The sequence below is a fragment of the Kwoniella shandongensis genome, chromosome 10 (genome assembly GCF_008629635.2).
Source record: "Kwoniella shandongensis chromosome 10, complete sequence".
In the NCBI taxonomy this organism is placed as follows: domain Eukaryota; kingdom Fungi; phylum Basidiomycota; class Tremellomycetes; order Tremellales; family Cryptococcaceae; genus Kwoniella; species Kwoniella shandongensis.
The window spans coordinates 1,063,955-1,090,746 of NC_089296.1; the positions used below are offsets into that span (position 1 = coordinate 1,063,955).

Consider the following 26,792-nt stretch of genomic DNA (forward strand, 5'->3'; position numbering starts at 1 on the left):
GCTGGATGTTGCGTGTAGTCACTCGAGCAGTTACCGGTCAACGAAGAGACCACGTAACGTGGGGGTGATATTTACGCAGTAGCTCTAACCGAAAGAGAAGTATAGGCGATCTCACCCAATCATCACTGTATGCATGCGTAGTGCTGTCAAGCAGAGGTATGCATTCAGATGCGCCAGAACGAAACGAGAAGCTGAAACTATGCATATATGAATATACTGTATGATGACACAAAAATCGATGTACACCTCACCCTCCATCTCCTGACCGATATTCACCCGGTATTCTCCCTGTCGACGTTGGGTGATCATCTCCCCTACTATTTGTTGCGGCTGCGGCTGCTGCAGCTGCCAAACTAGCTCTTCTCAAGACTTCCCTCGAATCTACCACTCCATCTCCTTCTTCTGGTATACTTGGCATCGTAGCGTGAGGTGCGGTGGGCGGTGTTATAGGAGGCGAAGTTTGAGGTGTCCCAGCTAGAGGGGTTCCGCCTGAGAATGCGCGAGGGGGACCTGCAGGTGCGGGTAGGTAGAAGATGAGGTTGAGGATATGACGTAGTGATAAGGATAAGATAAGAGGGGGTTCGGATACTCTTGGATTAACAGAGGAGGAAGAGAAATTTGATGCTACGTGATTCGCAGACGTGCAAGTTAGCGTCTTAGCCTGATCTAAGATGGAGTAAACGATACTTACGCCCACTTTGTAAACCATCATCTACATCATCGTCCAGCCACAATTCCCTTTCGTCCCCATCCACTTGCTCGTATGCTGCACCCTTGCCCTTCCGTCTCCGTCTCTTCGGCCCACGTCCATCTTCCAAGTCCACATCTCCATCGTCCTCGTCGTTGTCGTCATCCAGTATCGTAGTCGGTGTTCTACCGGCAGGGGTAGGTAAGTCGGGAGGAAGTAAGAGATCGTCATATGGGAACACAGAAGATGTGGGGAGGTTGGAAGTATGGTTATTGATATATGATATGCAGAGACTGGTGAGTTGTAGTATGTAGAGTGCGAGGTCCAGTAAAAGGATACGAGTGAGGGAGGCAGGGTTGGCTAGACGAAAAGAATCATCCATATTAGCACGAGGTCACATACGCAGCTCCACTACTAATTCCCTTGTCACTTCAACAGTCTCGACATGGCCCAGCACTACTCACCCTGTCCTACGAAATCCAACACCAAACCCTTCCCACCATTCATCCCCCCCGCAAAGTCCAGCACATGCAAGAACATCGCCACAGCATTCATCGCCGTCAACATTGAGCTGAGCGCTAATAATGATCGAGTGGGATGAATGATACCCGACGCGGTGATTTGGATCTGGGCGAGAATACGAGAGACGAGGATGAGGATGTTGGGTGTGTAAAGGTGTTGTAAGAGTCCAAGTGCTTGGGTCGTGGTCGCAAGCTGAGAAAGGGAAGGAACAGCGTTGGTAGACATCCAAAGATGAGCTCAAGTTTAGTGAGGGAGAAAGGGTGGTGCAAGGAAACAGTGATGGGAAAGGAAGGTACGCACCGATACCACAGCATGGCGCCGTTGAGGGGCGTACACCATTGGAACGGTGACGCAGGCCTTGGTATGCCTGCCCGGGACCAGCTCGCTGTGAAGCTCAACCAATCGATAATGGTTCTACAGCTTAGACACTTGAGCTCTGCCTTGAAATCTGTCAAAGGTAGTCCGATTCCGATGATAAAGCACCGCCGTCGGCCACTCGATCACCTCGACATTCTCGCAACACGACAAAGGTAAGGTTGTTCAAGGCGTTTCGACTCTTGTGCTCTCCTATCACGTTCGTAGTCCCTTCGATACTTTCAGAGTATCGCTTTGTGTGTGTGTGTCGCTTTGTCTCCTGTCGTTGGAGGTGGAACAACGAGATGCGACGAAAGCGACAACAAGCTATACTCGTATCCTTAGACTCGTGGCCGTCGAGGAACCGCGTTACGTTCGATGATCTCGTGGAGATCAAGCTTCATCTCCGTACTCGTATGGTGCCCCTCCCTCCACATCCCCGGGTACGGGTTACGCATCACGACATGTAAAGAAGCCGAGAGTCCATGCATGAGTTGATTGTTGTCATCCAACTTGAGATTGTTTCTCGTCTCATTCTCATTCTTATCCTCTTTTGTTTTCCTGAAGAGTTGACATGATGGGGAAGGAGACGGTTCATCTGATTGTCAACCCGGTAGCGGGCCATGGTAAAGCGCCAGAAGGTGAGTTTCGACTTCCATCAATTTCCTGTCATCCGTTCGCCCGAACCACCTCTTGTCCTTGATTGGAGAGGTGGCCCACCCTGCCCGCCGCGCAAGCATGATCGCAGAGATCGAATATAAGCTGATATTATATCGACACAGTGGTCGCATCCCATGTCATACCCATTCTGGACCACTTCTCTATACCTTACAAACAACACATCACCACAGCACCCCGGGATGCCGGCCACATCGGGCAGTCCATATCCAAGCACCACCACGCAGCATCATCAGAAAGTGGCGACAAGATTACTGTGATCATTGCAGGAGGGGACGGGACGACTCATGACTTTATAGAAGGTGTTTTGGACCTGACTGGGAAAGGGCAAGGACAGTGGGAGATTGTAATTCTCCCCTTGGGCACGGTGAGTGTTTCACCTTACAAACCTCAAACACTTGTCGTCGTCAGGATGCGTGTCCAGAGCGAGGAACTGATGAGAATATGTCTAGGCAAATGCTCTGTACTCTTCTTTGTTCCCACCATCAGCTCCTTCTCCGACCTACAATTCCCTCAAATCACTCTCCCATCCTCCCCCAGACGATATCTTACCAAAACTCTATTCTCTCTTCGCATACCTTGACAAATCTTCTTCTCCACTCTCCTTACCCATCACCCTCACTTCCCTCCTCCCTCCTGAAGCTACACCTGCCAATCAAGAGACCGACCCGTGTTCCTCGACGATTGTCGTCCCGTCGCATGTAGTCCTTTCAACTTCGTTACACGCTTCCATCCTCCAGATTTCAGAGACATTACGATCCGCACATCCTGGTCCTGAGCGATTCCGACTAGCTGCCCAGCAGAGCGCTTCGAAATTCTTCGACGCAAAGGCGAAATTGTTCCCCACAATGACGACTATCGATGGTAGTGGTGGAGGAGAGGTCGAACAGTGGGATCTGCGGAAAGGGAAATTTGTCAAACCATTCACAACGACCACACTTCATACTGAGAAAGACGGTGGACATATACTCGATGGACCGTTCGCCTATTTCTTATCGACAAGTACGGTCGATAGATTAGAACCTACATTTGTCATTTCTCCTCCAACCTCATTACACCCCGACACCTCGACTGATATTCACGCACAGTCGAAACAACGTTGGATATACCTCACTGTGTTGAGACCTTTACGCGATCCGGCTGTCTCTTCCTCTTCGCCGGAGGAGAGGGGGGAAATATGGTCGAAGAGGGCTTTCGAAGTACTCGGTCAAGCATATCAACAAGGTTCTCATATCAATCTCACCTATTCTACAAACGCCACAGCGACCGAAGTGAAAGGCGAAGGCGAGGTTGTCGTTGAACTATTTAGATGTGGCTCTTTCGAATGGATACCCCTCGATAATCAACAACGACAAGAGGGAGAAGGAGATGGATCAAGGTTGGTCTGTGCAGATGGAGCACTACATCTCATTCCGAGCGGAGGTAGAGCCAAGGTCGATCTGAGGGATCCCACGGAAGGTGGTTGGAGTTTCGCCATATGGGCTTGATTATGAAACTCCCATTCCGACTCCCCTGGCGCGGACTAGTATTTCGAGTGGTGTTGTATAGATGAGTGCTGTGCTGTATATAGAATAGATAGTTGTTGTGTTGTGTATAGAGTAGATGAGTAATGTGTATAGAGCAAATCACAGTTGATCATGATGAAATGCGATTGAACGTATGTGTACTAGTTGAATCGTGTTTGAGTCCTCGTGGTTATAGATGAACAAAGCTCTGTAGGACATTTTGGCATGTACATTGCTCGTATGCATGCATCGGCTGGGACCCATCTTTCTCCCCCTCTTCCACCTCACTCCCCGTGTCGATTTGAAAAGCGATATGCTGGCTGTATTACAAAGAGATCTGCAAAAGAATACGAGAAATGAAGGGTATAGACGAAAAATGGCATGATGAATGTTTTAGGTATAGATGCGAGGTAAGGGCAGAAAAAAGAATTAGTCGAGTTTCTAGCCCTTGCGAGCCGCTCGGATCATATTTGATAATGAAGTCAAGGGAGCGCAATGCTTGAAGAAGTCGTGCTGTACGATTACGAGACATCAGTATGACAGTCCGCACTGCAAAAATAGAATAGCTCACCTTCAACAACTGCTCGGCTGTGGGTCGCCTCTCAGCATCCACCGTCAGAGTACATTTCAAATAATCCCTGAACACGCCGCTCAGTCTGTCCCAGTCTTTGACCTTTGGCGTCCCGTTCGTCGCGATAAGATACAGCGCCCTGACCGGATTCTCATTAAGGTATGGCGGCTCTCCTTCGAGCATTTCTAAGGAACGCGATTCACCGTCAGCGCGAACCCCAGAGGTGATCTGACGAAACACTTACCAATCGCCAAAATACCCAGACTCCAGATGTCGACTTTAGGACCGTACTCTTTCCTGGTGACAATCTCCGGCGCCATCCAGTAAGGAGTACCGACCATGGTCGTTCGCTTCGTCGAAAGTGGATCGGCAATACGCGCACAGAATCCAAAGTCGGCTGTACAAGTTTGTTCATCAGCAATGTCCTCTATGTCTCCGCTTTGTACAATGACACTCACTGAGCTTGACATCACCGCTAATTGACAGCAGTATGTTGTCACTCTTGATATCTCGGTGAATGACTCCCTTCGAATGGAGATGTCTCAATCCCTCGCAGACTTCACGACTGACCGCCGCGATCTGCGCTTCGCTCATACAGTGCGCGGTGACAACGTCGGTCAAACTACCTCCTTCCATGTATTCCATGATCACCCAAAGATCTCCCTTCCAAAGATAAGAGTCCTTGAAATTGACAATGTTGGGATGAGCAGATTCTCGCATAACCAGGATTTCGTTGATGATGAGATCTTGCTTGGGCTGTTTCTCGAGATTCATCTGCTTGATTGCAACGGGCAGGTTGTTGCGGTCATGACATGTGTAGACTCCACCAGAAGCACTGTTCAAAGTCTCAGTTTTGACTTTGTCTTCTCCCGAACCGGAAATCCACTCACCCTTGACCAACTTTCGTCAAATTCTTGTACACCTGAGTTGGATCCCCTGGCGTACAGATCGCTCGCAGCTGCCTGACAACCTCTTCGTTCTCTCTCGCTTTATCTCGCCGTCTAGGCGTACCCGCGTCCTGTCGACCTTGAGTATGCTGTCTTGTCAGAGCCGCATTTGCAGCGGCAGGACCACCTTGTTGAGCTGCCTGGTCTGTGCGAGCACGATGTCCTTGCTGCGAGAGTGATTTGGAGAGAGGAACGCTGGAAGATCCAGAGGGCTTACTCGTCGGTGCTCGAGTGGTGTTTGCTCGGTCAAGAACTTTTTGCTTCGCGTTATGAGTCGGCGGTGTACGATGGGAGGTCGATCGATCAAGGGGAGGAACAACGCCGCTGGAAGAAGGTCCGCCAGCAAGACGAGGAGGTTTTGTGAGTTCGGTCGGAGGCAATCGTCCAGGTGGCGCAGGTGGCGGTCGCTCAGCCTAGAAGCATAATGTCAGTCGGCTAGCTTAGACGTAATTCAGGACGCCGTCAGCTCACCTGCATTCGAGGAGGCGCGGTAGGTTTAGCAGGTGGGACAGGAGCAGCCCGCTGAAACTCTGTCAGCTATACTCGTGACGCTGCACATCGGACTCACAGGATTGGCAAACTGTTCAGGCCGCAGAGGACCCCCTTCCGCACTGTTCTCCCTCGACATGTCTTTCGATGGAAGAACCGGAGATGGAGCTGATGGTCCGGCATTCCGCATTTTCTGCCAGACTTCGTCTTCCCCTTGATTCTCCTGCACATCACGGTCTTTGAAGTATTGCACGACAGCGAGGACCTGTGATGCGGATTAGCGGCGATCCAGCGACCGTGTTACACTCGAACTCACCTCGTTAGGGTTCTCTTCCTGCTCCGCTCGTGTGATACCATTCTCGTCAAGGATCTTTTGCCATTCCTGAGGCATACCGGTATCTACGGGTAACGTCAGCCGGTCATCACACGCAAACCGCGACGCCTTACTCACACTGTCCGGTATTGTAGTCGAAACCGACATGTGTAAGGTGGATAGGGTCGTACGGCGTGGAAATGACGGGAGGTTTGCTTGTCGTCAAGAGGTCTAGTGATCTCACGTCAGCTAAGCGGCACATACACATCCGTGTAGATGCTCACCGCTCATGAATCCAAAGACGCTCTTCTTGTCTTTACTGCTCTTGCCTGTCCCACTCCTGTTCCTCCCCATCACCGGAGGCTCCTTTGGCAATTCCTTCTCCTTTGGCTCGACGACATTCATCGGAACTCCCACTCCCAACCCGATCTTTGCCTCCTCAAAGGTCTTCTCAAGTGTTTGCGTGGAGTAAGGGTTCCCAGATGCCGAGCTGGACTGGTTGTTCATGGGAGGAGGAGCGGGTTGCTGGTGTTGAACGAAGGCTGACCCGGCCGATGGACTTCCGGCAATGTTTGGAGTGCGAGCTGATGGAAGCGAAGGAGAAACCGCATCCCAGCCGTTGGTCGCGCCAGGATGTTCGCCGAGAGGAAGGGTTCCGGCTCGAGTGGGTCGGGGTGGCGGAACTCCATTGCTACCCGTCATAGCCATGTATGATGTGCTGGCACCTGCCGAGTACCTGTTGGGATTGGGCGAATTCTGAGCTGATTTGTTGTGATAGCTTGGATTTCTGGAGCTGGATGCGCTGGATGGGTAACCTTGAGCAGGCGAGGAAGTGAGGTTGGAATCGCGTCGTATGGGAGGTCCGGGAGGAGCTGGGGCAGCACGTGTTGGCTGAAGACCCGTCGGCGAATCGAATCCTATGGGCGGAGAACGAAATGCTGATGGTGCGGATGACTGTCCTCCTTGACCCCCTTGAGCGAGACGAGGGCTTGTCGCATTGGATGGCGGGCCTGATGAAACCATTCCGAGTGACATATCTGTACCGGCAGAATAGTGTGCACTGTTCCTTGATGGACGATGGTATTCAACCGTCCGGGCGACCGGAGGCTGTAAGTCGCTAGGTGACATGGGTGTCGCGCCGGTGTCTGTTGGAAGGGGGTGGGAAGAAATAGCATTAGTGACAACAACAAAGGCACGTTAGGAATCAAGGATGGATGGATGGACGATAGCACGATAGCGAAGTGCAAGGGGCGGTGGTAACATCTCGCAGTCAATACTTACACGATGCTTGAGGATGTCGTATTTGCCTCTTTGGGCTGGTATTACTGCCGGACATGATGTGCTCTTAGGGCGAGGTGAGGATGAGTGGCGAGATGACGTGAGGAAGGATTGAGGTGTCGTTGACACGTTTTGTTTCTGATGTCAGATATGTGTATTATTGAGGGAAAGTGTTTCGTCCAACGTGTTGACCGGGCGCGACAATCCCGTGGTGAGTTCCAATCTGATCTTGCGCGAGACAGGTTGTCAGGTGGAAGGAAGGTGACGAAGAGTGGTGAGGGAAGGTAGGATCGATTCTGTCGGATGGAAGATTGAAGATGGGTTGATTGATTCACGACTGAAGATTGCTCGCCAACTCGGAGGGAAAGAACAATCAACCACTATATCCCGGTATCAGATCTGAAACACTGGATTTTCCCACTCCAACGTTTCTCAGATAGGTTATTGGGAGTGTAGTCGATACTGTTGACGCGATAACAAGGTGTAGAGGTGATGTGTATCGGTCAGGCGTTCCTTTCTTCTGCTTGAGCGATTTCGGTTTGATTTGTCGATCAATTGAAGGAATGGAAAGGTTGGATGATTGGCTGTGTTGGAGGAATGAAAGTGAACGCGACGCGTCAGTTTAGTCTGACCTGTGCACGGTGGAGAAGAAAGAGAGAGTGTGTGTGAGTGAGTGAGTGAGAGGAGATATTTCGATGCAGGATGTGAGGAGGATTGACACGGTGTGATGATGAGGATATGGGACGTGGTTGTTGGCAGGTGTGAGGCTTCAAGTTGCTCGGGACGCGCGAGTAATGAGAGGATAATAGGGCAGGGAGGGCCCCCGTGCGTGGTTTTCGCATGTATTTGTCTTTCTTTTCGGGTTGCAACGCTTGACAACAAAGGTATCACCGATCACTCACCTCTTGTTACTGCGATTGCACACGATCGAGAAACGAGAAACGAGAGTGATTGAGGATCAACTGAGACAAAGCAATGTTTTGTGAGCGAGCGATCGTATGTGTTTACATGCATGGACGGTATGCAGCATACTAGAACCTCAGTAGGTACCAAGTACGCTACACGCTGCAGCAGTGGACACGAGGTGGGTTTGACTTATGGCTTAATTTGATCCCGTCATTTGTTACCACTTATTACCCCTTGAAATCCAGAACCCCTCCCTCTCTCACAGCATACCATACCATACCAATCAGTGACGGCATTACAATCGGAGTGAATTGAATGTGGCAGTCTTCTCACGCTGGACATAGAGCGGGATACTGAATGGTCCTGCTAAGGTTTCATTAGACAACAATGGACCAAAACGTTGACTTTAATCGCGTCAATGATGCATACCTACTCGGACATCACTCGCTACACTACATAGCGACGATGGCGATCGACATGACATGTGATGCGAGCACAAAATTTATCGTCGTAATGAGGATCATGTTGAAGAGTCCATTTGCTTGCCGATCGTTCCCCCGTGCACGCAATGAGCATCGCGTATCGATTTACTCCAGGACAACCCAAGCGTGTTCGAGTCACAAGATCCGGGGAAAGGATTTCCGAAAATTGCATTCAGTCTGTTGAGATAATCGGATGCCTCTGGCTAGCTCATTGACATTGTTATCAACGTTCACCGGACTATTCATTCACACGTCCTTGAGGAAACAGAGAGGTGACTTGTAACAAATTTCGACAACTAAATGTCCAAGTTACTGGAGCTCAATAGCTAACATCTGGTATGAGCCTTGATTAGAGCGCCTCAGATGATCAGCTGCAATTATATGAAGCGTCTGCAGGAAAACATCATAACGTACAGGATAGTCTTATTGTTGGCGTACTATGATCGCACGGGTGAATAGGTGACACGTCAATTGAGAGGGAAGGACCTGAATTGACTTGGATATCGACCAGAAGCAAGTGGAAAGACGGAATTGATCGTTGAGCAATAAATAGGGATGTCCAATGATATATACGGGTACGTTTTCGTTTGCGTTGACGAGGTGTGTGGATATAAAACAGATGTATCGTTGCGTGCAGTACCACAGGGTGGCCATGACGATGCGAAATGGTATGTCTAGATGTCAAACGGAGCGGGGTACCCCATTCTATACGTCTAGAACGAAAGAGCGGAGACTCTGCACACTCCCTCTGGAGAAGATCAATGCCTGGCAAGAGAGCATGACTTGTTGCGATCGTTTGCAACTGTGGTCCCGCACAACCATTATCCAAGAACGAGGACCAAGTCATCCCTCCTGCATCACGAAATCGGTCTATACTCATACAAACCGACATTATATACTCTCATACCTTGTCACTACCCCTACGCCAGCTATGGATCAAGATATAGTGTCCCGTCCTCACCCCACATACGTAGCCACACTTCCTTCTCTCCACATCCTTCCTCCATCATCCGCTTCTTCGTCCAATCCCCATTCCAATCCCGCCTCGTCCCCCACTTCCCTCGCGACCCTCGCAAGACTTCGCATCACTCTGCTCTTCCTCGATGGAGTCGACATGATTTCCCTACTTCCTTTTCGTCTGAATCCACCTTCGTTGCTCGGCGTTCTGAACCGCGAGTCTTTCTCGATCGCTGATGTAGAGTATGGAGCGACAGATAAACTCCTAGATCTCGCTCGAGCGTGAGCACGAACAACCGCAGCGGGTAAGGAGGTGAATTTGATCGGAACAGGAGAGTGTGATGATGATGGTTCTGGTGTCGATGTGGATGGACGTCGAGGTGTGTCAAGCCGTTGAGTCGGTACCGGAGGCGGTAGCATCAACCCAGCAGCTGAGATTATCGCAGTAGGCGCGCTGTCCGCAGCAGATGCAGGACCACTGCCTTCCAGTTCCCGGATCGAACCCGTACTCGAAGTCGATGCGAAGCTAGGAGGCGGTGTGGGCAAAGCGTAATTGCTCACCGCTTCACTCGGGTTTGGGAACAACGAGGAACCCAATGTTGGTCGATAGGTTGATAGCGAAGACGCGAGGGCTTGCACCATTCGAGCAGGTACACGACCCGTATGTTCTGGACCAAGCTTGAAGCCAACATCGGCAGCTCTAACTGTCCACTCATTGCGAAGCGGACTGGAGCTGCTTGCGTATCGTGCAAAGGCAGGAGATGAGGATGGGAAGGATCTGACAGGCGATGAACTATCCATATCATAGCCAAGAGCAAGCTCGTCTTCACTGGACTCGTAGTCAGCCTGCAACGGGTCAGAAGATGCTTCGCGAGGTGGAGACCGCGGCTGAAGTGAGAACCGTGCCCGTTTGACACTCAAAGTAATTGATGGAGGTACAGTCCCATCCGATGGACGACGTAGAGCGCTTTTGCGAGGTAGACTAAGAGGTTCCTTCTCGCTGGATATCGATGACCCACGAGCACCGTCTACAGACGGTGGTGGCGTAGGTCGATAGACAGCTGTAATCCCGCGAAGCGGCGCGATGGTTCTCATGATTTTTTTGTCGCCAGTTGGCGTTGGATAGGGGGAGTCGTCAGTCGCAGCTGCAACGGAAACGGATGGAGAGGGTGTAGGGTGGACTGTTTGTCGGAGTTGTGACTCATACGGCACCGGCGGGGAGGACGGAGGTAGCGACGAGCATAACGATATCGATCTGAGATCTGGGACATCACTAGCGGGTGGTGACGACGGGGGCATAGAACTCGGTGGCGGTGAAGGCGGAGCAGTCATGGCGTGCGTGAAACTCGTTGTGGAAGTGGGCCGAGGCGAAGTAGTGTTGCTTGCCGTGCTCATTACTCTCCGACGTCTGACTCGTGCCTTGTTTGTGACCGTTGGCACCGGCGTTTCGGGGACCGTTGTGCGCTGAGGAGTTGCAGCTCCATCATTGGTGACGACAACTACGGGCGCTCTTTGATTCTCCGGTGAAGACACCCGAACGTCCTGCTCGCCTTGTGTAAAGGAACAGTCCTTCGCAAACACTCTCCCTTTACACCACCAGGCTCTCCTCAATCTGTCTCCCCCAGCGATTCTGCACTGCTTACATCGTCGTGGAAGACCAGTAGTGGCATACGAGAAGTCCTCGAGGTAAAGTTTTGCATCCAGATCGAACGGTCGGAACGGAAGACCCCAAGGTCTTGAGGGGGCATCGGGACTTCGTGCCGGCATCTCGCTCTCGGATATGCTTTGCAAGTCGTCACTTTCCGAGTCTATGATGGGTGCTTTGCGCCTAGCCGGTCGGCGGATTCGTACATCGTCAGTGTCGCTCTCTATGGGTGAAGTTGTAGACTTGGCCAGGACCGGGAGGGGGGGCGGATGCTGGGGGGCAGAGAGTTGAGGGGCATTACGATCCGAAGCGATACTTCGCAAGTCGTCGACTTCTTCGGCTTCAGTCTCCGACCGACTTTCCTCGTCCCGCCATTCGAATGGACAGATCTTCCATGATTTCCGGCCCTTACATGAGGTCGCTTTCTCAGCCCGCTCGCCTCCTGCTTCACGACAAGGTCTACATGTACGCTCTTTCCTTGAGCGTGTGCTGATTGTCCCATCTTTACTATGCCGAGGGGATTTCTGTTTCCGAGATGTTACAGGATCAGGCATTGAGAGTTGATTAACCGTAGGCGTAATGATGGCTGGCTCTGCAGATGACTGAGATATCGGCTCGAACCAACAGTCCCCTTTTCTGCCCCGACACCATGGGGCTCTCCCCTCGCGTTCGCCTCCCGCGGCTCTACATTGCTTGCAACTGTGCACTCCACCATTCCGTGTCCTCCATAGGTTTTTATGGTAAGGCGAGTTTGGCGTTCCCCAGGATTCATCAACGATCTCACTCGGTCTTTCGCCAACCATACGTTCTTTCCCTTTCGACGAGCTGGCGAGGGCAGGCAGTTTTTCCAGACTGATTCGGACATTTTGGATGGAGGTGATCGATTGAGAAGGACCAGGTGGCAGAGCCTGGAGTGGTGATTGTTGCCGGGGAGAAGGAGAACGAGCAAGTGAGGCAGAAGCCAAAGCCAAACGAGATGAGGATGCAGGCGGTGGCGTGTCGAACAAATCAGCAAGGGATGGAGAAGAGGCAGGTCGCATAATGGAGTGGTAGGTGAGATCTCGCAGAGGAGCGCGGACAGAAGACGAATCTAGCGAGATTGGAGGCGAAGTCGCTGGACGGATGGACCTTGAACGGGTAGGGATGACAACTTCGATTATTGCTTTGGTCCGCGGGTAAGAGGATTCGGACTCGGCTCGCCAGTACTTCGTCTGAGGGTCAGCAGAGCCACGGTACATCAGTTCAATGGACAGACCTACGCGTTGAGTGTCTGCAGCCACCGGGATGAAGCGCAGGATCTCGCCATCAGAGTCGTTGTCGATGACGGCCAGCTCGTCCTCTGATGATTCTTCGTCGTCTTCTCCATCAGACTTGAACAGATCATCCAGACTTGGTAAAGGTAATATCCGCGTGCCTCTTGATCGAGGGGAGATATGCTTGTCGAACTCGTGATCGCTACTTGGAGGTGCAGACGGCGTACGAAACGACAGATTTCTGTCCAGGTCCTCCGCATCGTCCTCATCACTGTCATCTCTCTTTCTCATAGCTTCCGCCCGCATAAACTCTTCGTAGTCATGTTGATCGTCCGTGGTCCATGCGGGCCTCTGCTCCTCTTCCTCCTCCACATCTTCCGAATCAGGTAGTTGGGGATCCAACCCTGATCGGTCATCCCAATCTCCAATCTCATCCTCGTCCGACTCAAACTCGAAGACTTCGGGACCATCCAGAGCCGAAGACCCTTCTCCGTCTTCATCGCTTTCCGAAATCTCACCAAAATCTCTACCTGCCACGGCTCGCAACCTCCCTCTGTCTTTGACCACCTCCCCTGTCACCAAGTCGATCTCATCGTCATCCTCTACATCCCTGTACTTCTCAAAGAGAAGGTCCCAAGTGGATCGGAGTCTGTTCCGAGATTCTTGTCGTTTCCTCGAAATCTCCTCTTTCTTGAACTGCTCACGACTAAAGACCGAGCCGGATCGAAATCTCGCACCGTTAGGATAGAGCGGTGTGGACGAGCGTGATGATGATGACAGTGGTGGACGCGAGTAGGATAAGGTGTCGAGCTGCCGGAACGGCGTAGTAGAGTATCCTACTCTGGATGGTCCGGCAGCGGGGGCGGGTGAACTCATCGTGCGTCGTTCTAATCTTTCTTCATTCCATCACAAGACCTATGCACACGAGCTCTTCGTGGATGCAGATTCTCCATTAGCTACTGTCTGGTTTCCGGAATTATACAATAATGTAGAATGACAAGCAGTGCGATGATATAGCTGTCGGTGGTTGTTATTGTTAGTTACTGTTTATGAAGATGAGTAAAGTCAAAAAGCAGGGAAAGGGGAGATGATCTAACCGTATGGGAGAGACGCGTCTCGGCTCATCATGATTACAAATCAGGTCTCACTTGGACTAATCTACATTACAAACGAATCGTAATGACACTACAAAAGGCAAACACAGCAAAAACCAGCGCTCCTGCTTTCTTTGGTGACTGACGCGCAATTATGACTTTCGACAACATTACCTTCTCATGTCTTTTAATTCTTCTTTCTTGAGACACCAGATCAACAATTGATTCTTTCTCTTCTGGTCGATCTTGACATCCCTCGCACCCTCGCGGTGATACTTGCGATACCTCCTCAACATGCGCAAGCATCGGCTGGAAGATGCTTCCTGTGCGATCTGCATGGATTCATTGTTCGACCAGAGGGATGATTTAGACGATGAAGTGCCGATTGCTACTTGTGACTGTGGTGAGTTGACCATTCATTGGGGTGCTCCAGCGAATCGAGTGCCCTTTAGGTGATCTCGTAGCTCACCTTTTTCTCTGACCAGGCCATGTCTTCCATGAACCTTGTCTTCTCGAATGGTTCCGCACTCAATCCATCCAGTACCTCAACGCTGCGCGAGATCAAGGTGTACAAGGTCGTCATGGCTCACCTTCACTCTCCGACGCACCAGCCGAATGTCCCTCTTGTCGAACAGAATGTTTTGCCGATCCCGAGACGGGTGAACCGACCATCCACAGACTATATATCGATTTCGGCAACGCGGCTGCATCAAGTAGTCAGGCCGGGTCGTCACCAGTCGTTTCGAAGTCGTGGAAGGGGAAGGAAAGGGAATTTTTGGGATTGGCTAGAAGGGCAAAAGGCGTAGCGGAGGGAGTGAGAGGACTGGGAGGAGAGAGCGAGGAAGAACATATGGAGGGAATGTTGAGAAGAGCTGAAGGATTGGCCGACGATCTTGTATCTGTGAAAGCACTCAACGGGATCAAGGTGAGTAGATTGGTGACCGGCACTTTCCCTGCTATGAACGTCAGGATCTAAGTAGCTCGTGGGGCTGAACGAGGGGAAGGCGGCGAAGCTCGACATATGCTGATCCTATAGGGTAGAAATACGTGGGGGGATTGACATCCTCAATCAACAATCTCAAAACCGCTCTGCAAACCCACCCACTCATTCGTGGACTCGTTGCAAAGAACGCCCAGCTTGAGGCGGATATAAACGATCTCAAACGTAGAATGGACAGCGCTCTACGGCGGGAGATCAAAAAGGCCGTAGATGCAGAAAGAGCCCGAGCGGATGCGAATGTTAGGAAGGCGCAAGAGGAGTGCGAGGTGATGCGGCGAGCGTTGGACAAAGAACAGGTCGCGAGACGGTCAGGACGGAAAGCAATGGAGGAAAGGGCACAGGAGTATGAGAGGAGTCTGAACGCAGCTAAGGAGTACGTTGCCCACTTCTGTATTGTCAACATGAGCTGATATCCAAGTAGGGAACTTAGGCGAGAAAGAGAGGATAGGGAACGGATGCAAGGTGATTTGCAAGAGAGAATGAAACAAATTCGTGTCCTCAAAAGCAAGGTGAGCGGAAGTGCGGCCACGGAAAAGATCGATCATTGACGCCTCTACCGCAGGAGGAATCGCGCAGAACTCTGAAAGCAGAATTGAAACAGCTTGAATCCGAGAACGCGAAGCTCAAGTCTGAGGCTGGCAAATCAAATGCACTACACGCCTCATCATCACGACGTGCATCATCAATTGGGTCTGAACCGGATCACGACACGTCGGCGGCGGACATCAGCGTACAAGAGATCTCTGGCACTAGCTTCCCTCGATATCGGTCTTCCGGGAAGCAACATGACACCAACAACACGCAAGACGACTCTCTCCAGGTCGACATGCCCTCATTTAGAGACGACTCGCTGAGATCCCTGTCGCGACTCCTCCCGCGAACCACCTATGGTCATAGCAGTATGAGTCCAAGCAAACGTGCTGGACCAAGTCGAGCCCATCCAACAGTCCGAACAATTCAGTTCGACCTGGAAGAAGGATTGGGGAAGAAGCGCAAGTCGAGCAAATACTTCTCCAGTAGCGACAAGGAGAATGTCACCGCCGGATCGCCAGTTGACGACGAATGGGCAGAAGTGATTGTAGGGGAGACTCCAAGTCCGCCGAAGAGAAGCAAGACCAATCCGTTTGCGACGACGCGTAAAGAAAGCGAGAAACGAAAAGCGCTCCCAACAGTCGCTACTGGGAGTGCAGTGATTATCCCAGCTTCGTCGCCGCCGCCACTGCAGCGGTCTCCTAGGCGACAGCCAGCCGAGGTGATTGATCTAGCATCGCCGAGTCCACCTTCCACTCCGGCAAGAGACAAAGAGAGGAAGAGGGAAAAAGTTTGGGGAGAGTTGCGAGCTCAAGGGAGTGTTGTGGAGTGGTTGGGAGTAAGGGATACGAACGGCAGACCGAAGAAGAATGTTATGATAGGTCAGAAGGTGAAGCGCAGAGTCTAAGCGGGGTGAAGACGACGTGTTTAAGCTGCATTCAGGAGATAGTATATTGTTGTCAAGATGTGCATAATTGTAGAGCTTGGGTCAAATCATCAAGAAGCGATGTATGATACAAGAGAACGTTAGATGTAACCAGCATGTGATCACACCAAAAGCGGCGTGCCTCGCAGCTGAGCTCACGACCGAGCAGTCGTGTGGCTCGCAATACCTGTATCAATCTTATCTATTGATTACAAGGTATGTCATGCCAGCCAGCATCGTCTTCCGCGATGTACTCGATGGACGACGGAAAGCTTTCACGGATACGGCTGTCTCAATGCAAATGAAAACTATATCGAGGCATAATGTTTCCATCTCAAGAGGATTGGACGACCTCCACTTGGTCATAATTTCCCGATGCAGCATTGTGCCTTGCTGTTCAGATGCTTATTGTTCTTTCTTTGATTGCCCTGATCGCTGTCCGGTGTATCGTTGTTCGATGGGATGGGACAAGTGATGAGCCACTTGCGTCGTCGAGCGAACAAAACTTTACCCTGTACTCGTAATCATCAAGACCAAGCCTCTTGACCAATAATGTACTTGTCCGAGAACAATAAAGATTGTGATCCTACGATGGTGTGTCCTCAGGGTAGAGACATGAGAACAATAAGCTTTCTCATTGTTCGGCTTTATGACTAACCTCACAGTCATACTGCTACTGCTTCTTATGGTAGTGTCGTTCGGATGTCTCACTCTTCGCTTTCGCTGACGCCACGCTATCATGAACAACAATAAAAAGGTCAATGACCGATCGGGGGCTACAGAGGAAAAAGAACAATAGACGATTCGATTGAATGAACGCAAGTGCGGTGAACTGGTTTCACTCCTCATCCTCTATGTCGTCCTCCTTCTTGTTGTTGTTGGTACCTCGCCTTTCACGCACTGTTCTGACTGGTAGCAAGCATATGACCTGAACAAGGACAACACATATACAACACACCCTTCTCGTTTCATCTTGTCTTGCTTCACATTTCCTTTTGTTCGATTCTTGCTCAGCATGATTCCCCTCACACAGTCGAATACCACCCCCCTATGACCTACCTCTTAGAACCACCTCGCCGCGCGGGCTTCGGCCCTGACAGGAGGGACAGCAAAGGACTCGATGTTCCTCGCTCACCATCGCCTTCCCCCTTCTGTGATCTTCAGGGAGAGAAGATGGAGACAATACATGTGGACTTGGGAGTAGAAGAAGAAGAGGACGAAGAAGAAAGAGAAGGCCTAGAAGTCATGCTTGACTTTGACAGGTGAGTAGGGGTTTGCACACAGCGGAGAGTTGGAACATGAAACGCTGATGACTCGATAATCTTATTGTTCTTTCGTGTGTGTGTAGTGATATCGGAGATACAGCAGAAGAAGAAGAAGATCTGTCAGAAGTCGTGTTTGGCACTGATACAGATTCCGGGGAAGAGAACAACGCACGGATCTCCATCTCATCTTTGTCATCCTCTACATCATCTTACATCAACATTCTCCCTCCAAACACACCATCTACACACACAGCAGAACAATACGATATCGGCTCGATCACTCCTACAGCAGCTATCACTGAGACGGAAACGCTTGAGCCGTCTTTTGTTCCAACAAAGCCCAAACGTCTACTGCGACACCCTCCATTACCATTATCCCTTTGTCGAACTCGACTCAGCGTTAGCTTCATTCATCTCGCTTCTCCCTCGCACGAGCCTCCACCTCGGTATCATACCCGAACCTCCTCATCGTCCTCCTCATCCAAGACGCACAGACCTCGACGCTACTCTGATCCTACCACCTACACACATTCGAACATGTCAATCGTTGCTCCAGGTCAGTCATCGTTAGACTTTGGCGAGGATAGAGAATCCACATGGCACGGTCTGAGGAGAGCTCTTTCGTTGTCATCGTCCAGCACGAGCGGGAGTTTTTCTAGACAAAGACGTCGAGGTAGTCGTAGACAATCGTGGCGTGTGTTGCTCGATGCTCCGGACATCGTTGACAACCCGAAGACAAAGGATTCGGATTTCGGGGATGTCAGAGGTAACAGGTCCGAGTACACAGTTCGAGGGGAGACGATACCGAGTGGACCCAGCTCACCCTGTGACACGGATCGTTTCTCACTCTTGGACCTGGTGCTTCCGTTCCCTAGACCACCTGGAACAATGTCGTTTAGAGGGGAGAGGGAGAGGGAGAGGGACGAGCACACAACAATCACAATCCAACCTCCTGTAACATTTGCTTTGACAGAACAAGATGAAGAGGGTCTCGGAGACAAGGACAATATCGAACAACAGAAACAACAGCAAATTTTGTCAACCCCACTCATCCCTGCGCATGTGGACAGTTCACCAACTGATCCACATTTCCCCTCGTTAACACAATCAGCCACATCTAGTGGTACTCAAACACCTTATTGTCCTCCTTCGCCTGCCCTTACCCCCTCGCCGCACTTGTCCTCGGCAGATTCTCCTATCCTCGCCACTCCGTGTGTGCTAGATTCTCAGGTCACTCACCATCAATCAGAAGCAGATTCCAACACGAAAGACGTGTGTAAGGACACACAATCGCAATTATCGTTCAACCCTTTACATACACCTGGCACCTCGGCTCCCACGCCTACTGGGAGCGTATCGCCACCAAAGGCAGGAGAGCCGACATATCATCCTTCAACGGGAACATCTCCTTCATCTCACTCGACACGTCCTTTGTTCATACAATCGCGTCGAGCTCCATCTCATTCTACGTCAACAATCGCGTTGATCCCGTCTGCTCCACAAGAAGATCGAACAGCAGTGAAGAGCGGTGCCAACGTTGATACATCTTTCAACAACGACAACCTTCGAAGTTTATCACTGGAACCAAAGCAAGATAGCGAAACTTCAATGACACCACATGACCTTGTTCCTGCTGACACAGAGTGGACGGACCACGACAATCAAGGTACGTGGCTGACCGTCCCCCTTTTAAACATGCGCCGTTGCCTGCTTCTTACCCCATTGTTCCCTCATTATCTCTTGACTTTTCATTTCTCTTCGTCGGTATTCGTCTCGCGCTGTTGACTGGTCACTGACGATCTTCATCGTTTCTATAGACCCCCGTGACGCTATCAACTCAAAGAATTCGCCACCTGCCGCGCATCCATCTGCGCCCTTGGCCTCACGGACCACCTCTACCCAACTAGCGAACTCCATTTCCCCACCGCCTTCTTATATTCCCTGGTCCGCTACCTCCGCCACTTTCACCTCGAGACGAAGCTCCAAGCTCACTGCTGTTTCTGGATCGAGCGGAAGTTCACTATACTCCTATTCTCCTACAACCGACTCGTCATCCTTTCGGGACTCGACCTTACGCAGCTACCCTTCCCAGTGGCATCTGACCGACAAGACCGATATCTCAACCGTCTTCGAGGAGGAGAACAGTGTAGACTTCAATCTCTCTGAGGAGAAGGAGCGCAAGCATTCTGACTTCGCCACTGAGCCTCTTCAACCTAGGTATACCAAGCTTGGCAGCGTTTCTTCCGCCACAACACTTGTCAATCGTGCACCGAGTGTATCAACCCTCAACTACTTCTCGCGTGAACGTGCTAGCAACTCACACTCGCGAGCTGGTACTATCATATCTACCCGTTCGAGCGAATCCGGTCATTCGGTCAAATCCATCCATCCTTTCGCTAGCGCCGTCATCCGACCTGCCTCACCGCCTCCAGCTGGAAATAAACGGGACTTCCTATCCCCACAGACGACTGATCGATTGAGCTCCTCTACTGTGCAAACATCCAGATCATCGCCCAACCTCGCCGACACATACAAGATGACGGAGCCACCTCATCAAGTGGCATTGGTCTCCACGGCGGATGAGGTGGAGGACGAGAACACGTGTCCAGTCTGTGTCGAGAGTTTGAGCTTCACGTACAGACTGCCTGGTGAGAAACCTCATATCGTACCAGAGTGTGGTCACGCACTTCATGAGGTGAGCACTTTTTCTCTGTAGCGGTGATTCAAGCTGACAACCCTCTAGGAATGCTTCGTCACTGTATACGGTGACGTTCCTCCCGAAGGATCGAGGAAGATATTAGGTGTTTGTGGCGTTTGTCGACAACCAATGAAGATGGCAGAAGGAGTTTCCAAACGAGATAGTGAGTAATGCTCACGATTGATAACGTGCACCGCTGACTGAACGCAGAGCTTGCAATGCTTATGGGTCAGCCGGGTCAATCATCTGGTCCTAGAAGCGCCGCGAAATCAATAGCGTCAACACGATCTTCCAGCGGTCGAGGGCCGACCTCACCCGTTGCTTTCGACCCGAACTCGGACGACCCGCTCGAAGGACCTAGCACTGCTCGCACCACCAACGGTGATGCACCGCAGGCGAAGGTTGTTGTGCCGTCAATTTCTGTACGATCTGAATTTCCATGTATATCCAGAGGTCACAAGAAGGGTAAACAGGTTGTCACTGCTATGGTGACTGTCGAGGTGCCGCCTGCAGGGAATCGTGGAAAGTACCCGCCGAAACCCAGATCAGCGGAAATGACTGTCAGCCGCTCAGCAGAATCTCAGCTCTCGCTACAGTTACCTCCTTCGCCTAGATCAACTTCGGAACCACCCGCTCCTCCTCGGATAACAGCGCCCGTTGTTACACCCGACCCCTTCGCTCACGTTGTCACCGACCTCAAACATCGTGTGGTGGACTACAAAACTTCGGGTCTGGACACGCTCGGAAACTTGCGACTATTCGACTTGCTGTGCGTAAGAAAGGGTCAACTCATACGTGAATTTCACGTCTACCTGTTCCAAGAAGCTCTCATCTGTGTATCAGAAGAGAGAAAGTCTGGTCTTAGGGGTATCTTCTCCTCCGCTGCTTCGGTTAGGAGTGACAATTCCGGATCGAGCCATCATCGAGGTGTCCTCAAGCTCAAGGGCAGGATTTACATCAAACACGTACGAAGTGTTATAGACACGTCTACTGCTGGTGAACTCAGCTTGACCATCTCAATGCAAGACGAAACTCTCGATTCGTTCATCCTTACGTTCCGGGATCGAGGAAGCCACGAGACATGGCGCACGACCATTCTTCGATTACAGGAGGAAGCGAGAGGAAATCAGCAAAGCAAAGCGGCTAAGTTGATGGGCCCAGGAGCACCGTCACCTGCGCCATTGGCACCCAGCCAGAGTTTCGGCGACTTGACTTCACCCTCTTCGGCAACATACTCATCCGGTACACCATTCTCGTCCACCTTTGGTCCAGCTTCGCCACTACCGAACAGCGAGTTGACTTCAGGTGATCTGGCATACAATCAACCTCTCGGTCCGGTACATACTCCAATCGACTTGGTGATCGTCCTTTCCCTTCCTGCTCCTTCCTCTTCGACTCAACTACCGCTCAAGGTCAAATTGATGAAGAGTTCGCTCCAATTCGTGCTTGCATTGCTGGGTCCTCGCGACCGTATCTCGCTCGTCACTTGCGAGATGGGTCTCAATGGTATCGTACGCAAGACACCTTTCCTATCGACAACCCGATACGAGAGTCGGAAACGACTCGAAGCGTTTGTCGAGACTTTGGGTACTGGTCGAAAAGATAAGGACGATTTCGAAGTCTCGGTCGGACAAGATGAGCGACTCGATGTCGTAACGGCTGTCAATGTCGCTCTCGACGTTGTTCTGCAGCGGAAGGCGAAGAACCCGCTCTCCGGTATGATCCTGATCAGCGATACTTCCGATATCATCAAACGAGCTCAGATGGACCTTGTCACCGCTCGACTTGATGCAGCGAACATCCCCGTCCAAGCTCTAGGCTATGGTCGATCGCATGACCCTTCACCACTGTGGATGATCTCGAACCATACTCACGGCACATACACGTTCGTCAAGGAATGGTACCATCTGCGAGATTCCCTCGCTGGGGTCGTTGGTGGACTCATGTCAATCGCGATGAACAATATGAAGCTCCATTTGTCTTGCCAGGACAACGCTTTCAGGGTCACAAAGGTTTCGGGAACGACACAGGCGATTGTGTCACAAAACGGAAAGACAGCCGATATCGAACTACGAGAACTGAGATATGGCGAGATTAGAGAGATATTGGTTGAGCTGGATCTGGAAGGATCGGAAGCATCAGGAGAACAGAGGTATTCTGGTGGATCAAGTCGATCAGATCAATCTTCTGGATTCAATAGCGGTTTACCGAAACAGTCAAGCTTGAATCAACCGACTGCGGGACTTGGCATCGACACGCTGTCAATCTCCGAGGTGAACACGCTCCGCGATGTTGTCTACGAAGATACCCTAATCGACGAGGTCCCCGTTGTCGAAGTTGACTGTTCTTTCCATGATCCAGGTGCTGGTCGGTCAGTAGCAAGACTTGCCCATCCCGTGTTATTAACGATGACAATCACTCCTCCTTCTGGCGGCGATACAGCTTCATCCGCTCGTCCCGCGGATCCGATGATAGTTCGACGAAGGATGGAACTCCTTGCGTCAGATATGATCACCCGTGCGTTGCTCATTGCATCGAGGAAGAATTTTGCACATGCGAGTCGGATTTTACGAGAAACGAAACGGATCATTGAGACCATTGTCGAAGGTCTACGAGGACATGTCGGTAGTGCAACAGGAGGGTCAAAATCCAAACGAGAGGCACAGACAGTCTTCGCGATGGAAGGTCTGGGAGGTACGATATTTGACTTGGAGACGTTGTTGGAAGGGCTGGAAGAACACAAAGAGATGTTTGAGAGAGATCATAGGAATTATTCAGCACAACAGGTGAGTTCGGTTGCCCAATACCTATCAGATATTCAGAGAACATATCGCTAATTTATGTCTTTGACGTGTTTAGGCTGGTGTTCTTCGAGCTCAGAATAGTTGGACGACGCGAACTCCCACCGAGAGAAGTTATTGTACGAAAGAGGTCCAGGAGGTCATACGGATCTCTGGCGAGTGGCAAGGGGGTAATAGCGGTGGTAGAATATAAGGGAGATTCATTCGGTAGAAAATTGTAGAAAGGGTGATTTAGATGGTTTATCGTGTATAACGATCAGGATTAGATCGTAGTGGTATTTTTTGTAGATAGGTTAACGTTCTGTGTTTTGGGATCTGCATGTATCGTGCATGCATGCATTGAGCTATTCTCAGACCACGACGAGACCTGGACAACACGTATGCTGTCCATAAAGCCTGTCTTTCCTGCTATTCGATCCGCACGTATGTTCTGTGCATAAAAACAGCTTCATACATACTCCATATGCATTCTGCTAAACATAGACAAGACAGGACGAACGATTGAAAAGTGCCACAACGAGATCAAACGCCGATATTTCCCGATACCTCTCACCCTCCGGATCCTTCCTTCCTGCTCTTGCTGGTCGCTCAGCACCAATGAGGTTATCCTCATCTCATTTGTCTATTGGTAGATTAAGTGTTGATACCCACCACACCACTCATCACTCATCATGCCTACTATCGACAAGATGATCTTCGGGAACGGACCTCTTGGTCCTTCGTGAGTCACTTCATTTACATACGATGCGTAGAAGAAAGAACGAAAGACTGATGATCTATTTACCCCCTTCTCTCTCTCTCTTTCGTACTTCGAAAATCGTTGACGTATTTCGTGAATATCATTGAATCGGCTCAATCTTTGCCCCTCCGACCTAATGCCTGTCTGATCGCGTTTCTGCGGACTGTCCACCATAATGACATCGTCTTGGAACGTACGATCCTTACGACTTCAATGACCTTTTCCGCTTTCGCTCCCGTACGATCGTCACAACACTTTCCTCACCCGCTCCCTCTCGACCATTACTATCGTGATACTCGTCCTCTCGTCCTCTTGTCCACTCGCACGATCGCTATCGCTCTCGTGCTCGTGATCGTAACAGCCTCGCTCCCTGGATCCGACAACGACCCACTCTCCAAAAGTTCTGGGCTCGTTGGTCAAACTGGTACAAGAACGCGGCAGGTTATCGACAGAAGGGTTACCTTTACGATGATTTGATCCCCGAGGAGAACCCTACCGTCCAAAAGGTGAGTGGAGCTGAATGAACGAGAGGGATGTGTTAGGCTGGAGATCGGGGATATGTAGAGGGATCGTAAAAGTGGGACCGGAGTGGGTTGCTGGAAATGGGTGGAGGAGGGATGACAGGTGTCAGTGGCTGCTTGAATGAGGTGGGGGCTGCCCTCTGGAGATAGAATTTTGGGATGGAGCAGAAGCATTGTGGTATTTGGAAGGACGGTCATACCGGAGAAGCCGTACGAGAGAGAAGCTCGATCGGGACTTGAAGGGTAGCGGTCTGGCTTTTACGTCGCACCGCAAATCCGAGCTACCAGCATGAGCAAAGGGCTATTGACGAGAAGCGGAGACAGCATGAGCAGGGGACTGGCATCGCGCTATGCTTCGGGAATCGGCGTATTCAATTCTTATCAAGGCATGACGCTGACAATATCACTCCCCTCCCCAGGCTATCTCCCGACTTCCCGCCAACGTCTCTTACGACCGAGTCTACCGAATGCGACGAGGTTTGATCCAGTCCATGCTCCACACTTCCCTCCCCAAGGAGCAATGGACCAAGGCCGAGAAGGTAAGTTTTGTATATTTCACCCTTGGCGGAAGAGAGTCCTTCCTCCGTACCACAATGCTCTCAACCATGACATCGACGCTGATTGTGAATCCCTTGCCATCTCACAGGACGAGCGATACCTCACCCCCCTTATTGAGCAGGTTGTTGCGGAGGAGAAGGAGCGAGAGGAGTGGGACACCATGATCGTCGAGAAGCTCAGACAGAGGAAGGAGGGCAAGAAGAACATCTTCGGATAAGCGCGTTCTGTGTGTGTCGCGTTGTGCGGAAGCGGAGCGGAGCGGTACGAATTACGATGTAGCTCGGCTGCAGGAAGGGAGTCAGTTCGTTTGTGTACGGACCGTGACGTGACGGAGGGCGATGAGATGCATAGCATATCTTTCACATCGACAATGGTCATCTCTCTTCGGCATTCAAACCGCGAGATTCTTCGTCTACATGAGGGCTTTGTCCTGAGGGGAAGTGGACGGTCGTCCCGCCTCCTACTCCACTGGCACCTCCACGAGGTGGTTTGGATCCATAAATGATACGTTGTGCGAGGACAGCTGCGAGCGAGTTTGGTATGCCTACATCAGCGTCTGGCTATTCGAATGTGGCGTACGAGTCACTTACCACTGTCCCAGCAAACAGTCATAATAGCAGTGACTTTGAACTGTATCGGTGACGCACGGATGAAGAAGTAGATTGTCCTACGAAGCGTCAACGGCAGGAATGTCAGTTCCACTCTGTTTCGCGGTTCCCTCATTCTGCATTAGGAGTAAATGGCTAGTAGGCGACACGTACTTGTAAGAATCTCCAAAGAACCATCCTGCAAGAGTCGATTCTCGGAAACCGTAACATGATTTGTTACGCCAGTTGGCTATGAACTGGGGAATTGGCAGGGTGGATTCTGCAGAACAAACGACATGAAATGTGTCAATATGAGTTGATGTGAGAGATGGGCACGACCTACCTATTGTCAGGGCAATAAACCCAAGTCTGCGCGAGAGAGATCAGCTATCTTGCTTATATGCAACAACGACAACGCCAGAAGTTCAGCTCACGCATCAATATACCTAAAACGACCAACGCCCGCGTTAGCGCCCGAACCTCTTACAAACTGTGCGATGCGAGCCACTCACCACATCCATCTTCCCAAGATGATCTGCAATACACCCAGAACGACGATCAACCCAGCCAAAAACTCCAGATAACTACCATATCCTTCCCATTGCCAAAAATCGAATGGCCTCCTCCCAACTCGCAAACCTGCAAAAACGCCTTTCAATCCCGATGTAGAGCTTGGTTCTCTAAGAAGCGAAGATGAGGAAGGGGGAGGACGGGAGAGATAATCCGTATCTGATTCTTGACGATTGTGACCTCCTGGATTTGGTGAAGAGGGTAATGGAGAGAGAGGGGCGTAGGTTGGCAATTGGGGCGGGAGAGGGGCATAGTTTAGACAGATTGCGAGAAGGAGCAGTTGAGAGATGATGAGTAGGATGGATTGGACCAGAAGGGCTGTGGGTCGGATGGGATCAATACGTGTATCAGTCTACTGTTCATTGTTGCCTTACACGCCTTGTCCCATACAATATGAGCGTAAGGACACCACTCACGGGTCTCGAACCTCGAGCCTAGCCAAAAGAAAATACGGATGATATTCGCGATGATCACAACTCCGCAGACATCTGTGATCAGCCGAGGAGAGCAACATCAATTACCTTTCTCGGTCTGAAGGGGGCTAGTGTAGGATGATGATTGTGGTCGTCGACGCACCATGAGAGAAGCCTGACGAGTCTCTATCGGTGAAAGGAACACAGCATCAGCGAAGGGGAATCACTCAGGACTGTCATTGTGACTCACTTTCTCTTGATGATACTGTATGCCTTTGCGGAGCAAAAAAGATGAGGTATGAGTATGGCAGCCCATACCGCTCATGCGAGACTATCATAACTCACTTGATCTGCGTACACCAATGGCGGGCTATACGATCGACCGGTCACAATATCAGTATTACGCTCACCAAGCAGAGGGATCATGCTACGAAGCCCTGACTCACCCAACCGCCATACCAATCCCTGCAAGAGTTGAAAGCACCGTCATGTTGTCTCTCTG

The 26,792-nt window shown here is 50.9% G+C and overlaps 8 protein-coding genes across 8 annotated transcripts; 4 read left to right on the plus strand and 4 right to left on the minus strand.

The window, feature by feature from the left end:
• Positions 1 to 247: 247 nt before the first annotated feature.
• Positions 248 to 1,549, minus strand: CI109_105784 (uncharacterized protein; the record flags this gene model as incomplete). Its single annotated transcript, XM_032004288.2, has 4 exons — positions 248 to 624; positions 692 to 1,048; positions 1,153 to 1,402; positions 1,511 to 1,549. 4 exons carry the CDS (start codon positions 1,547 to 1,549, stop codon positions 248 to 250), a joined length of 1,023 nt encoding a protein of 340 aa, XP_031861519.2.
• A 592-nt stretch (positions 1,550 to 2,141) lies between these two features.
• Positions 2,142 to 3,729, plus strand: CI109_105785 (uncharacterized protein; the record flags this gene model as incomplete). Its single annotated transcript, XM_032004289.1, has 3 exons — positions 2,142 to 2,205; positions 2,347 to 2,609; positions 2,695 to 3,729. 3 exons carry the CDS (start codon positions 2,142 to 2,144, stop codon positions 3,727 to 3,729), a joined length of 1,362 nt encoding a protein of 453 aa, XP_031861520.1.
• A 459-nt stretch (positions 3,730 to 4,188) lies between these two features.
• Positions 4,189 to 7,403, minus strand: CI109_105786 (uncharacterized protein; the record flags this gene model as incomplete). Its single annotated transcript, XM_032004290.2, has 11 exons — positions 4,189 to 4,260; positions 4,319 to 4,503; positions 4,563 to 4,715; positions 4,777 to 5,153; positions 5,209 to 5,678; positions 5,737 to 5,787; positions 5,834 to 6,019; positions 6,071 to 6,153; positions 6,206 to 6,298; positions 6,352 to 7,212; positions 7,349 to 7,403. 11 exons carry the CDS (start codon positions 7,401 to 7,403, stop codon positions 4,189 to 4,191), a joined length of 2,586 nt encoding a protein of 861 aa, XP_031861521.2.
• Positions 7,404 to 9,690: 2,287 nt separating this feature from the next.
• CI109_105787 (uncharacterized protein) lies at positions 9,691 to 13,464 on the minus strand (the record flags this gene model as incomplete). Its single annotated transcript, XM_032004291.1, has 2 exons — positions 9,691 to 12,540; positions 12,595 to 13,464. 2 exons carry the CDS (start codon positions 13,462 to 13,464, stop codon positions 9,691 to 9,693), a joined length of 3,720 nt encoding a protein of 1,239 aa, XP_031861522.1.
• Positions 13,465 to 13,976: 512 nt separating this feature from the next.
• On the plus strand, positions 13,977 to 16,120 carry CI109_105788 (uncharacterized protein; the record flags this gene model as incomplete). The annotated part of the gene is made up of 5 exons (XM_032004292.1): positions 13,977 to 14,085; positions 14,168 to 14,607; positions 14,724 to 15,055; positions 15,104 to 15,191; positions 15,245 to 16,120. The coding sequence occupies 5 exons, from the start codon at positions 13,977 to 13,979 to the stop codon at positions 16,118 to 16,120; spliced, it is 1,845 nt and encodes a 614-aa protein (XP_031861523.1).
• A 570-nt stretch (positions 16,121 to 16,690) lies between these two features.
• On the plus strand, positions 16,691 to 23,095 carry CI109_105789 (uncharacterized protein; the record flags this gene model as incomplete). The annotated part of the gene is made up of 7 exons (XM_032004293.2): positions 16,691 to 16,732; positions 17,153 to 17,400; positions 17,487 to 19,069; positions 19,221 to 20,098; positions 20,147 to 20,264; positions 20,312 to 22,887; positions 22,961 to 23,095. 7 exons carry the CDS (start codon positions 16,691 to 16,693, stop codon positions 23,093 to 23,095), a joined length of 5,580 nt encoding a protein of 1,859 aa, XP_031861524.2.
• Positions 23,096 to 23,573: 478 nt separating this feature from the next.
• CI109_105790 (uncharacterized protein) lies at positions 23,574 to 24,937 on the plus strand (the record flags this gene model as incomplete). Its single annotated transcript, XM_032004294.1, has 4 exons — positions 23,574 to 23,623; positions 24,003 to 24,147; positions 24,582 to 24,701; positions 24,809 to 24,937. The coding sequence occupies 4 exons, from the start codon at positions 23,574 to 23,576 to the stop codon at positions 24,935 to 24,937; spliced, it is 444 nt and encodes a 147-aa protein (XP_031861525.1).
• Positions 24,938 to 25,094: 157 nt separating this feature from the next.
• Positions 25,095 to 26,780, minus strand: CI109_105791 (uncharacterized protein; the record flags this gene model as incomplete). The annotated part of the gene is made up of 11 exons (XM_065967728.1): positions 25,095 to 25,243; positions 25,311 to 25,387; positions 25,482 to 25,587; positions 25,651 to 25,676; positions 25,742 to 25,753; positions 25,820 to 26,195; positions 26,294 to 26,365; positions 26,454 to 26,476; positions 26,541 to 26,563; positions 26,636 to 26,660; positions 26,737 to 26,780. The coding sequence occupies 11 exons, from the start codon at positions 26,778 to 26,780 to the stop codon at positions 25,095 to 25,097; spliced, it is 933 nt and encodes a 310-aa protein (XP_065823800.1).
• Positions 26,781 to 26,792: the final 12 nt, after the last annotated feature.